The 14,053-nt window shown below is 46.6% G+C and overlaps 1 protein-coding gene across 2 annotated transcripts in view; it reads left to right on the top strand.

Annotated features, from left to right (window-relative positions):
- Dhdds (dehydrodolichyl diphosphate synthase subunit) overlaps nt 1–14,053 on the top strand; it is a 33,009-nt gene that overhangs the window by 12,899 nt on the left and 6,057 nt on the right. For both annotated transcript variants that reach the window (XM_006975637.4, XM_006975636.4), the window contains exons 5-8: nt 155–271; nt 1,248–1,349; nt 7,831–7,945; nt 11,315–11,422. In XM_006975637.4, the coding sequence (XP_006975699.2) occupies nt 155–271; nt 1,248–1,349; nt 7,831–7,945; nt 11,315–11,422 (442 nt within the window). The remainder of the gene's footprint in view (nt 1–154; nt 272–1,247; nt 1,350–7,830; nt 7,946–11,314; nt 11,423–14,053) is intronic.

Below are 14,053 nucleotides of genomic sequence, written 5' to 3'. Positions count from 1 at the left end.
GTGCTACACTGATGGCCTTTCCAAGTGTTGGCACAGGCTCTGAGACCCTGCACATTCACGGTGCCTGGCGTCGAGAGCACCCAGGTGCTCCTTGCCTGGGTGCCTGCTGCCCGTCGGGTGCCATGTCACATGCTGCCTCTCTTTCCCTGGTCAGGGAGAAGCTCCAGAAGCACGGGGTGTGTATCCGTGTCTTAGGCGACCTGCATCTGTTGCCCTTGGACCTCCAGGAGAAGATTGCACACGCTGTCCAGGCTACTAAGAACTACAACAAGTACGTTCTCAGGCTGTTCCTTAAGGGAGGCACCCAGAGCTTCCTTGGTCTGTGCGCGGTATGAAGTACAACCAGAGAGTAGTTTGTGATGCTTCTTGCACCTGGAAAGGACACCCGCTGCCTTACCATTTACTCACATACAAATCCAGTTCCTCATCACTTGTCCATCCCACCCCAATGTGTTTATGCAACTATAAACGTACATGCACACGTACAGACACACCACACATACATTAACTTGACAAGAGTTAGGATAGATATCTATTAGTACTAGGCCAGGTGTGGTTGTACTTACCCTTAATCCCACCACTCAGTAGGCAGGAACAGGCATAGCTCTGTGAGTTTGAGGCCAACCTGGGCAACATGGAGAGACCCTGCCTGAAAAAAGAAATCCAACAGTCCTAATCCTTGTCTATATGCCTTTTAAGAATCTATTCTTGTTTGTTTGTTTGTTTTTTTAAGACAAGATTTCTCTGTGTTGCCCTGGCTGTCCTGGAACTCACTCTGTAGACCAGGCTGGCCTGCCTCTGCCTCTCAAGTGCTGGGATTAAAGGCGTGTACCACCAGCACCCGGCTCAAGAATCTTTTTCTGTCCCACTTTTTGGCCCATGGACAGATTTAGAGGAGAGAGTTCAGTAATCCACACAACACTGTGTGTGCCTTTGAAGTACTACTGTTTGGCAGTGGTTTATTTTATATTCGGTCTCCTATGCTTGTGCTAATATCACAGGGGAGTTGTCCAATGTCAGTAGAGTCAGGAGGGCAATCAGAGATCATTTAGTTTTGATCTAATTAAGGGAAGAACATGCTTATTCCAAGAACTCTTAGAAATCATAAAACAGCCCCCAGTCCCACCCTTCACGTGTGCTGCAAACTCCCAGTGCCTGCGTCCTGCCAAGGAGCGGCTGCTCCGCCATCACTCCGACCACCAGACTCTGACCTTGGTTGGTGAATCATTCTGTTCTGCCATCCTCAGGTGCTTCCTCAATGTCTGCTTTGCATACACATCCCGTCATGAGATCACCAACGCCGTGAGAGAGATGGCCTGGGGAGTGGAGCAAGGTCTGCTGGAGCCCAGGTATCTGGGGGTGTCTTTCCTGGTAGCTGATAGGAAAGATGGGGTACACTCTGTTAAAACCTTTTCTGAGCCGTGTACTTGGCCAGAGCTCACATCAGGGGCGTACATGGGAAGATTTAGGAGATGTTCCCCAAACAGGTTAGAAGCATCTGAATATTCCGCACACCAGCAAACCGCTGAGAAACCGCAGGACAGCCGCCGAGGCCGTCCCATCCAGTGAGACGCCCTCCGGTCCCTTGTTAACACTTCTCCAGTCATTCTTTTTATGCTTGGTTGTGGAGGAGACTGTTAGGTTTCTCCTCTTACAGGGTCATAGCACAGGATGAAGGTATTATGAGGAATGGGTGGAGAGGGAAGGGAGAGAAGAAAGGAAGGGAAAATTTTAATCCATTACCAGTGGAATCCTAATTATTAAGGCTTGAAAGAATGGAGGAATTTTTAAAGCCATCTGTCTATTTGGCCCTTCTAATGTTTTTACTAATACAATCTTTAATCATGTCAGTAAATTGATAATAGTAATAGTAAAATAATGGTAGCAGTAATAATTGAGGCAATATTTTATATTCCCTGTTTACTGTTGACCTCATGTGAGACAATCAAGTCTTTTCATTTTATAGATGTGGAAACCTAGAGTTGCATATCCAAGGTCAGACACCAATTCCAGAATCCTTGACTCTCATCTTTATTTTATGAGCTCTTGGGATGCAGGGAATTTTCTGATTTCTTTTTCTACTGTAATGTGATTGGCTAGAAACTAAAAATCATGAAATTGGGCTGGTCATGGTGGCCAGCTACTTAGAACGCTTGCAAGTTTGGGATCAGCCTAGGCAACATAGTGAGACCCCTATCTGAAAACAACAACAGTATTATCAAGATGTTACAGTGAGGCTGTCGCTCAGTTGTGGAGCACTTGCTTAGTAGGCGTCCCACCTAGGGTTTGATCTCTGGCACCACAGAAGAGGAAATGAACAAAGAAGAAGACAGTTTGCCCCCTTTTTAAAAAAAATGACTAATGCTCACCCAGAAAGTACTGTTTTGTTTTTTAAGATTTTTTTTTTTTAATGTATGTATGCGTGTGTGTGTCTGTGGGTGGGTGGGTGGGGAACGTACACACGAATGCAGGTGCCCTCAGAGGCCAGAAGAGGGTATCAGATTCCCTGGAGCTGGGGCTGCCAGTGGGTGCTAGAAACCGAACTCAGTCCTCTGGCAGAGTAGCAGTCATTCTTAACTACTGAGTCATCTCTCCAGCCCCAGAAAGTACTGTTTTCTTTCTTCATGTTTTGATACAGGGTCTCACTATGTAGCCCTGGTTGGTTGGAGCTTGCTATTTAGACCTTGGACTCACCAGGTCTGCCTGCTTCTGTCTCCCACACGTCAGGACTAAGGATGTGTGCCACTTTCCCTGGCTCAGCCTTTTAGTTATTCGTTTTCTAGTAGCAGCTGTAGGTAAGCACATTACTCTATATCAGGAGATTCAGTGGTGAGAATGTGAAGATCTACTTTTTTCTCTATTTTGGAGCTCTGGTAAGGAAACAGACATTAATCCAGACACAAATTAACGAACATAGTGGTGATATGTGGCCTAAAGGCATTGTGTATGGTTCTGTGAGGATTTTGGTAAAAGGAAAGACTTGGCAGAGAAGGCCTTCCTCCTGGAAAAGTGACCTAAGAGAGAAGAAGCAGCATTAGCTAGGGGACAAGGCAGGACTGTGAGGTGAGCCTCGTTATAGCAGCTCCTGAATAGTGGGTGCCATTGGAAGGAGCCTGGATTGTAGTGGTGCTTGAATGGAAAAAACACCCTGCACTGAGCTGCGGAGAGGAAGATTTAGGAGAATTCAATGGACTGATTCTGGAGTAAGGATGTGTTATCCAGGATGTTTGACCCCTGGATTTTATTTTTATTTATTAAGTATACAGCATTATGCCTGCATGTATGCCTGCAGGCCATAAGAGGGCGCCAGTTCTCATTACAGATAGTTGTGAGCCACCATGTGGTTGCTGGGAATTGAACTCAGGACCTCTGAGTCATTGCTCTTAACCACTGAGCCATCTCTCCAGCCCCTGACCCCTGGATTTTAACAGTGGACATTGGTGCCCTCTACTGTGCTAGGGAACCCTAGGCAGGATTCCATTTAAGGAACAGAACCAATAGTTTGGTTCTGGGTTTGTTATAGAACAGAGATGTTGGATCAGTGGTCCAGGGGGGTCAGGAGCAACCAGAGGTTCTCCAGCAGGAAGGTCATGTAGGGTGATGGATTGAGGAGGGGCAAGAGGGAGCTAAAGAGAGTCTCCTGGGAGTAGAAGGCCAAGGGTGGAGTTCTGAGAAACTCTTATGAGCCTGTAGGGCTGATTGGCACTTATGGTCTGGGTTACCGGGCACAAAAGGGGATTTGCTGGTACAGATTGAGAAGGAGGTTGGCACATGTTGGCATGGTGGTGCTAATGCTCTAGAAGGGTAAATTAAGGTGTAGGTTATAAATTGGCTGTTGAGGGAAATTAAGAGACTGGTTAAGTGGATGGGGACAGGAGGCAGTCAAGCTGTTAAGGCAGAAGCGGAACATAGAGGAGTGGGGCTGTGTTTGAGCTATATGTGCGAGGCCTGGGTTCAGTTTCTAGTACTTCCTCAGAGAGGGAGAGGGAGACAGAAACCATGAGACCAGGTAGATGTAGATGCAAGTTATTGCTAATTAGCTTTGGGGTAATTTCATAGTTGTTCATTATATTATGCTTTATGATTCATGTTTTGAGTAGTCTTATATATAAAATAATAATTGGCCGGGCTGTGGTGGCGCACGCCTTTAATCCCAGCACTCGGGAGGCAGAGCCAGGCGGATCTCTGTGAGTTCGAGGCCAGCCTGGGCTACCAAGTGAGCTCCAGGAAAGGCGCAAAACTACGCAGAGAAACCCTGTCTCAAAAAACCAAAAATAATAATAATAATAATAATAATAATAATAATAATAATAATTGAAGTAATAGTGGAAAATATTTATGCTAGAAAGAATACTCTAATTTAGCAAGCAGACTTAATATATATTTGCTCCTAGGAACTGCTCTGACTCCTGGTATCACATGCTTTACCCTCATGCTGTGCTTCAGAACCCACTGACTTACACCTTGCTCACTCCCAGGAGATTTTCCTGACTGTCTTCCTGACTCTGTCCTTTTGTAATCTGCCTCTGGGGGCTTTCGGGTCAACAGGGCAGATAGAATCTCCAGGGTCAAGAGGCTGACATCTCAGCTCAGCACCTCTTCACAGGTTGTAGCTGGTGGTGGCGCATGCCTTTAATCCCAGCAGGCAGAGGGAGGCAGATCTCTGTGAGTTTGAGGCCAGCCTGGTCTACAGAGTGAGTTCCAGGACAGCCAGGGCTCCACAGAGAAACCCTGTCTCAAAAAATAAAACAAAACAAAACCCAAATTAACAGGTTGTTTGTGAGCCTAGAATTAGGGAATAAGGAATAAGGTTGGCCCTCAAGGGTAGTCAATAAACTGTCAAGGAGTTACTTTGAATAGGCTGCTTGGCCTCCTGGGGTCCTCCATCCTGTGTGATAATTTACTTGTGACCATTTACTGAGTAAGCACAAGGGCCATTCCAATTTTCTGTATTCCAGGTTTTTAAATTACATTATTATTATTATTATTATTATTATTATTATTATTATTATTATTATTTTGTTCAAGACAGAGTTTTTTTGTGTAGCCTTGGCTGTCCTGGAGTTCACTCTGTAGACCATGCTGGCCTCGAACTCACAGAGATCCACCCGCCTCTGCCCTCCCGCGTGCTGGCACTAAAGGCGATCGACACCACCCAGCATTGTTCCAGTTTTATATATGCCCTCTTAAGAGAGCACTGACCTCAGTTTCTTGGTCCTCCTACTTCAGCCTACTGAATGCTGCAGTTACAGGTATTTACCACCATACTCAGCTCTTAGACACTTTTACTCCCAGACTCTATAATGTACATATTGTTTTTACATTCATTTATTTGTTTGGTTAATTTACGTGTGGAGGTACAGTTTCATGCATGCCACAGTGCATGCGTGAAGGTCAGAGGATAGCCTCCGGTGTGGATCCTCACCTTCCACCTTATTTGAGACCCAGTCTCTGCTGCAGTGTAAGCCTCTCTAGCTGGCCCTCAGACTTGTGGAGGTTCTGCTGTGTCACCTCTTCCATACAGACACTTGACTTCCTGCATCTGGTTTTTACAGGCTTCTGGAGAGTCAGTCTCCAGCCTCCGTCTCCAGCCTCCAGCCTCCGCCTCCAGCCATCAGCAGGCACTTTCACAAACTGAGCTGTCTTCCTAGCCCTGGGAAACAGTCCTGGCTGTCCTGGAACTCACTCTGTAGACCAGGCTGGCCTCAAACTCACAGAGATCCTCCTGTCTCTGCCTCCTGAGTGCTGGGATCAAAGGTGTGCGCCACCATCGCCCAGCCCAGGACCTTTCTTCTTTTTTTTTTTTTCCAGACAGGGTTTCTCTGTGTAGCTTTGGAGCCTGTCCTGGATCTTGCTCTCTAGACCAGGCTATCTGAACCCTTCTTATTGCCCAGTCATAAGCAAATATTGTTTGCTCGGTGATTATACAGAAAATACATTTTCCTCTGTGCTTTCAAAAAGGTGGCTGAAAAATAAACATGTACAAAGCACCTAGTTAATAAGGTTTTTTGTTTTGTTTTGGTTTGATTTGGTTTGGTTTTTTTTTTTTTTTTTTTTTTTTTGAGATAGGGTTTCTCTGTGTAGTTTTGGTGCCTGTCCTGGATCTCACTCTATAGACCACACAGAGAACTCACAGAGATCCTCCTGGCTCTGCCTCTCAAGTGCTGGGATTAAAGGTGTGCACCACCACCGCCCAGCAATGAGTATGTTTTTAAACCTCATTTTGTGATTTTTTTTTTTTGAGATAGAACCTCCCATGTACCCCAGGCCTCGAATTCCTGACCCTCTTCTCCCAGCCTCCAAACTAGAATTATAGCCATGTGCTACCTCATGTAGCTTAGATTCTGGTTTTGAATACTCATCTCAGATATTTCTGCTTTCATTCTCTCTTTTTTATATTTTTTTTCCTTTATTTTTTATCTTACGTGTATGGATGTTTTACCTACGTGTGTGTTTGTGCATCATATATGTGCAGAGGCCGTATGCAGTGAGCCACCGTGTGGGTGCTGGGAATCGAACCTGGGTCCTCTGCGAGAGCAGCCAGTGCTCTTAACCCCTGACCCATCTCTCCAGCCCCTGTTCTGCTTTCTTGACCCTGTGACCGAAAGCATGTTCTCCCAGGAAAATTAGTCTTTTTTCCCCTTCTCCAGCTACAAATCTTACATTGGAGCGTCCCGGTCCTGTCCATGTGTACTTGTTAGGATGGGTAAACAGTCCCTGGAGCCAGCAGATGGCAGCTGGGCCGCATCCTCTCCTGCCAGCGGGAAGTTCTACTTCAGAACATGCCGCCGCCGCCGCCAGTCTCCATCAGTTCTGTTTCTGCTCTCTCCACCTTTACATGGGTTTTAGGAATGAAATTCAGGTTGCCTGACTCTCGTATGCCAAACACCTTTACCCACTGAGCCATCTTGCCAGCTCGTTCCTTTTTTAAATCCGTGAGTTAAGAGGTATACTCATCGGTATGTGGTGTGTGCTTTGCCTGTGTAGGGCCTGGAGTTCAATCTCCAACATAAATCAATAAGTAGAGAAAAGTCTTTTCTTCCTTCTTAACCAGCTCACTGTTACTAAAATGTGAGGCTTTCTTGATTTCATTCTTTACACACACACACACACACACACACACACACACACACACACACACCTTTTGTTGTTTTCAGGTGTGTTTCAGCAGTACTGGGGATTAAACTCAGAGCTTTATATATTTGAGGCAGGTACACTACCACTAAACCACATCTCCATCCCTCAATTTTCTTTTTTCTTTTCAAGACAGTGTTTCTCTGTGTAGCTTTGGCACCCAGGCAGCTGTGAACTCACAGAGATCCACCTACCTCTGCCCCCTGAGCGCTGGTAAAGGCATGCGCCACCACCGCCTGGCCCTAAATTTTCTTACAAAGGAAAGAAACCTAGTTGCATAGTGTTTCTTCACATGCTAGGTCTTCAGGTGCCTTTTAAAAGCAACACTTCAAAGGAATGCAACAGCACAGTGGACACATCTGGATTCAGGCCTAAAGGGAACTGTGCTTGGGCAAACGCTTCATCTCTGTCGCTGTAAAACTGGGTTATGAATGCCCTTCGTACGAAGGGCTTAGGATGATATAGTGTTAGAGTGCTTGCCTGGCATGTACCAAGGCCCTAGGTTCAACCCTAGTAATGTTCCCACCCCCCAAAAAAGTATTGTATGTGATTGTGCAGATTTAAAGTCATTCTTGGGGTTGGTGATCCACTGGCAAATGTGTTTGATAATGGTCCATGAACTGGGAGGCTGCGCATGGAAGTCCACCAAGAGAGTACTACAGAGAGATGTGTGCTTCTGTTTCCCAATGGCCTTAGTGATGTCTCTGAGTCCCTGCTCGATAAGTGCCTCTATAGCAACCACTCTCCTCATCCTGACATCCTGATACGGACCTCGGGAGAAGTGCGGCTCAGTGACTTCTTGCTCTGGCAGGTAGGTTATTTTGGAGCATGTTATTTTGGGGTTGGGCTGAATCGTAGAACTGTACCCAAACCCTGAATGAGAGTGATTCATTCCCGTTCTGCACCATTGCAGGAGCAAGGGCCAACATCCAGAGCAACACCTGTAGGCTGTACCTGCTAACAGTTACCCGAGCCTGCGCGTACAATGTGGTTCTTGCGATCTGAAGTACAGGGCATTCGTCCTAAGGGAAAACAGAGCATCCTACCCTAATGAAAACTGCCCAAATGCCCCTTTTCAGAGAATGGGCCCTTGAAACCTTGGTTAACCCAGCAGTCACTCTAGCACCAAGACCCTTCCTTACCTTTCTGTTAGTAGTGTCCTCTTCAGAACATGGGCTACATCTCTGCAGGCATATTTCATGAGAGACTTAGCTTGTATCTAAACTCCCAGGCTTACTGGTGCCTTTTTGCTCAGTTATCCCAGCATAGGTAGTCCCTAAAAGTTCACATTCAATTAGGACTATTGATTGTTGAAAAATCTCTGCATTAGCCGGGCGGTGGTGGCGCACGCCTTTAACCCCAGCAGTTGGGAGGCAGAGGCAGGTGGATCTCTGTGAATTCGAGGCCAGTCTGGTCTACAGAAGGAGTTCCAGGAAAGGCGCAAAGCTACACAGAGAAACCCTGTCTCAAAAAACCAAAAAAAAAAAAAAAACTCTGTATTATGGTGCATACCTTTAATCCCACCACTAGGAAGGCAGAGGCAGGTGGATCTCTGAATTTGGGGCCAGCCTGGTTTATAGAGGTAGTTTCAGGACAGCCAGGACTACACAGAGTCGAAAAACCAAAAAAAAAAAAAAAAGGAAAGGTTAAGGGAGACTCAATTTGGAAATATCTCATGTGTCAAAGTCCAGGAATTTTAATGGATCGGTCTTAAAAGTGAGGGGCTAAGAAGATTGTGCATTTGGTAAGGCTTGGTGCATAAGCATGACAAGCTGAATTTGAGCCTGGCACCCATATAAAAAGCCTGCTGTGATGGTGCACACTCCATATCCCAGTGCTCGTAAAGAGCCGACGGGAGGATCCCTGGAGCTCTGGCCAACCAGCCTTGCCTGGTCTGCAAGCCCCAGTCCCAGAGAAAGAGCCCAGGGAACTAACAGCTAGCGACTGAGAATGCTTTTCTTATCTTTGTCTATCTTCAAGGAAATACAGTGTATATTTAATGGTTCTGTGGTTATTCTGCTGCTCAGATCACATTTTTAAAGTTTACATTGAGCTGAGATTAAGAAACCACAGTTGTGGGGCTGGATTTGTAGCTCAATGTTACCCTGCTTGCTGAGCATGCTCAATGCCCTGGTTTGATCCCTGGAACTTTTTGGGGAAGACAGAAAGGGAGGAGAGAGGAAAGGAACTAGAAAAGTGGGAAGAAAGAGAAAGACAGAGAAATATACTGGTAAAGGACCAAAAGGTCACCGTACAGGTGAAGGAGTCCTATGCCTTTAAAAAGGAGACTTAGCAGAGGACAGTCATCCACAGAAGCTGACTGTTTGCTGTAACACGAATATTAAAAAGGTCTTCAATAAAAAATCAGAGCCGGATATCGGGGTGAATGCTGAAAGATCAGAGAGACAAAGGAACAAGCCACTGACATGTCTCACCTCACCAACTCCACAAATCCTCTGACTGAAATCCTCACCCAAAAGCCTCCAGCTGAAAAAGCCTCTAGCTGAACAGAATGCTTCTGTCAAAAAAATATCCCTTTAGTTCCTGTCTCCTCACGCCTTATATACCTTTCTCCGCCCAGCCATCACTTCCTGGGATTAAAGGCATGTGTGCTTCCAAGTACTGGGATTAAAAGTGTGTGCCACCACTGCCTGGCTCTGTTTCTCTCCTAGACTGAGTCAATCTCATGTAGTCCAGGGTGGCTTTGAACTCACAGAGATCCAGATGGATCTCTGCCTCCTGAGTACTAGGATTAAAGGCCAATGGCACCACCGCCTGGCCTCTATGTTTAATCTAGTGGCTTGTTCTGTTCTCTGATCTTCAGGCAAAGTTTATTAGGGTGCACAATATATCACCACAGTTTCCTCAGGAAAAAAAAAAAAAAAAACGCTTGAGTTCCAACTGAGTGACCAACTCAGAACTGAGTCCTCCTCTCTGTAAATGGGAAACTGCTTGGCGTGTCCAGACTCTCAGCAAGTCATGCAGCCATGGGAAGAAGAAGCTTGAGGCCAGTCTGCTCTATACAGCAAATTCCAGGCCAGCCAGGGCTTCAGAGTGAGACTGTCTCACAATTTAAAAACAAAACAAAATAAAAAGCACTTTCTCAGCCAGGTGGTGGTGGTGCACACCTTTAATCCCAGCACTTAAGAGGCATAGTCAGGCAGATCTCTATGAGTTTGAGTCTAGCCTGGTCTACAGAGTGAGTTCCAGGACAGCCAAGGCTACATAGAGAAACCCTGTTATGGCAGTACTTCCTCCTATCCCAGAGAAAATACTTGGTATCTTGGTAACAGCTGTGGAGAAGGTGACATTGGTCTAGAATAGCAAACAAGTTGTCCCATGTGAGGCATTTGGTTGTTTAATGCAGCAGACGGTAAGCCTTGGCTTTCAGGACTACTCAGGGCTCAGGGGTAGCCCGGTGGTAGTAATGATAGTTCATGTCCACGCTGTTCTGTACTTTCCTTCATACATTTAATCTTTATAGTTAATAAAACCAGACTCTCCGTGTTTTCTCCTTTAGACTTGAGGAGGCTGAGGCCCAGAGAGCTTAAATAACTCAGCCAGTTCAAGGCTGCTTGACTCCAGAACCCATGGGCTGAAACCTAATGTCACACTGTTGCTACTTGAAATAACAAGAGCAGCTGCCATTTGTTCTGGCTGACTTTATCGGACTGTGTGCATCTAGGATGACCTCCTAGAGCCAATAACATAATCCAGATGTTATGTCATAGTCCTAAAATTGGCTTTAGAGGTGTGGTGGAGCTGGGTGTGGTGGCACACACCTTTGATCCTAGATCTCAGGAGGCAGGCAGATGAATGTGAATTTCAGGACAGCCTGATTTCTATATAATGAATTCCTTTCCAGCCATTGCTACACAGTGAGACTGTCTCTCAAATAAAAAAGAAAAACAGGGAAAAGACTGGTGTAAACATTTATCAAGTCTGGCCCTGCTTTGCCACAGGCAGGTGATCTGACTGCCCCGTGCTCTGTCTTCCAACAATGAGGGAAATGGGCTGGCTGCAGAAACATGCCGAGCTCTGGAAACCTGTGCCGTCTTGTTTCTAGGCCTTTCCCCTCAGCTTGCTGCGCGCCGCCCCCCCCCCCCCAAATTGGAGGACTGACCAGCAGTGCAGCTCCATGGGTGTGACTAACTCATACTCTCTTCCTTATTTTTACCAGACTTCCCATTCCTGCCTGGTGTTCCAGCCTGTTCTGTGGCCAGAATATACATTTTGGAACCTCTGTGAGGCCATTCTGCAGTTTCAGATGAACCATAGTGCACTTCAGGTACGCGCTGGGCAGGATAGGATGGGAAGAGGTTGGCACAGACAGACCTACCTTGTGCTGGGCCTTGCTGTGTACTTAAAAAAAAACTCTATTACATTTATTTATTTGTATATGTGTTTGTGTGCATAGACATGCCATAATTAATGCATGTATGTGTCATAGTGTATATGTGGAGGACAGCCTTTGGAAGTTGTTCTCTCCTTCATGTGGGTCTCAAGGATTGAACTCGGATTGTCAGGCTTGGTGACAAGTGCCTTTACCCACCACACATTTCTTGACAAACCTAATGATGATCATTATATTCATAATACCTGCCACCCACTGGTCATTTATTGTGTGGCAGATGCTGAATATTTCACATGCAGCACCTCACTTCTTACTGCTCCCAAGAACTCAGTCAGGTAGATCTTCTTAGTCTCTCGTATACAAATGAGTAAATAGAGGAAAAATGCCTGGGACATGATACTATAGGCTTTTAACCTCAGTACTGAGAGGCAGGGACAGGTAGATCTCTGAGTTCATGGCTAGCCTGGTCTACATATCAAATTTCAGGCCAGCAAGGGCCTGGTCTTAAAAAAAAAAAAAAAAGGGAAAAGAAAATGAAACATTGTTTAGAGACCAATATGATGTAAGAATAAGGTGTCCTAAAGAGACAGGAGAAAGCTTCTCAGATTATTCATTATTTCCTGAAGATGTTATCCTAGATAAAGTCATAGCTGCTGACACCCACCTGTACTACTAGTGGGATGCTGAGGCAGGAGGATTTCTTAAGGCCATTAATAAATGTGTGACAGTAGAAGTCTGCAGAACTTGTGAACAGCATTGTCTTCCTGCTGACTCTGTGGGGATTACCCCTGCTAATGTGGGCGGGGCTGCCGACATCGTGGGGCTCCGCTGGTCCTCGTATAGTTATCTGTTTAACCTCCCTAAATATAACAGACTGCGTGTCCTCATTTTTGCGATAGGAAAACAGGGACAGAGAGACAAACTGTGCCAAGGCCACAGAGCCAGGAACTTGAATTTTGAAATCAGCTGTTTCTTAAGTCTGGAGAAATAATGGCCAGGAAGAAGGGATGATGTAAGCCAGAAGGCTTGTTGTTCTTCGGGCCCTTTTTGGGAAACTAATGAAAACCATAGAACATGTCCAATGAAAACCAGGTCTACTTTCCATAGGATGGTACTTATACTCCGCTACATAGAATCCTTTTGGGGTTCACAGAATCCCTGAAACCTGTCCAGGAACCCCGTTCTGAACTCTTGGCATTAGTCACTTGAATTATGAGGGTTTTATCATTGAGTCTCAAAATACGAGTGATTTGAACAAGGTGGCTTAGAACAAGCGAAAAGAAAACCGGCAAAGCTTCGGTTACCTGCTGCCAATAAGGATTTCCCCACGTGACTGAAGCTCCCTCTGAAACGAAAACATTCTTGCTGAAAAACATTCTGAAGTAGGTCTTGTAATTCATTGACACCTACAATGTACCTAGCAGTTGCTAATGGTGATGATGATTAGAATAATCACTTTCTAAAGATGGTGATAATGGTAACTCCCGGCTCAAGCACTTTATTGTCCAATGATGCCTTTGAAGAGCAGGGCTGTGGATGTGAAGCTAGGTGGCCCGAAGTACCTGGCTTTGAGACTTCTTGTGTACTTTTCTAAGTCCTTCCTCTTTGTCTCCTGCTGTGTCGGCGGCTGATTTTGACTGCATTCCCCTCCTCCCTGTCCTTCCTGTTGACTGTTTTAAATCAACTATAGGCAAAGAAAGCAGGTAATTAAGCCCAGTAGTTGTGTATATAAAGGGAGAGTAAATTGGCCCTGCAGGAAGCCCAGAGAGCCTGGTGTGTGAAGCTTTGGGGCATTGATAGTCTTGTGTGTAGACCTCTAATTGGAATGCCCAGAAGCCTTTCATTAGCTCAGGTTTCTCCGGGCTTTGCACGTGGTTTGTAGAGGGGTCGTCACAGGCTCTGTCTGCTTCATAAATGTTTACTGACTCCCTAGTCCGAATCAGGCATGTTGTCAGGCTCAGGAGGACCAGCAGTTACCCAGCCAGGCAAGGCCTCTGCCCTCACGGGGCTTCTATTTTCTGTTGGATAGACAGTGAACAAGCAAACAGGGCAGGGGATTCTCAGCGGTAGTAAGGCAGTGTACAACACCCGGTGTGACGATAGAATGCGATGAGAGAGGGCAGCGCCTACCGCAGGGAATACTAAGGGAAGGCCTGGGAAACACGCCACGTCGGCCGCAGGCACGTCGGCCGCAGGCACGTCGGCCGCAGGCACGTCGGCCGCAGGCACGTCGGCCGCAGGCACGTCGGCCGCAGGCACGTCGGCCGCAGGCACGTCGGCCGCAGGCACGTCGGCCGCAGGCACGTCGGCCGCAGGCACGTCGGCCGCAGGCACGTCGGCCGCAGGCACGTCGGCCGCAGGCACGTCGGCCGCAGGCACGTCGGCCGCAGGCACGTCGGCCGCAGGCACGTCGGCCGCAGGCACGTCGAGGCCGGCCTCTTAGTCATGCAAAGCTTGGCAGGTGGAAGTAACACAAGCAGAGGACTTAGGGGTGGACAGAATCTCATAGGGCATTTGGTAAAGAAAAATCGCGTCGACTTTAAGGGGCCAGAGGCAGAGCTCAGA

Source organism: Peromyscus maniculatus, chromosome 2 (genome assembly GCF_049852395.1).
Source record: "Peromyscus maniculatus bairdii isolate BWxNUB_F1_BW_parent chromosome 2, HU_Pman_BW_mat_3.1, whole genome shotgun sequence".
NCBI classification, from domain to species: domain Eukaryota; kingdom Metazoa; phylum Chordata; class Mammalia; order Rodentia; family Cricetidae; genus Peromyscus; species Peromyscus maniculatus.
Note: the sequence above shows the minus strand (reverse complement) of the source record. Positions and strands in the feature narration are given on the sequence as shown.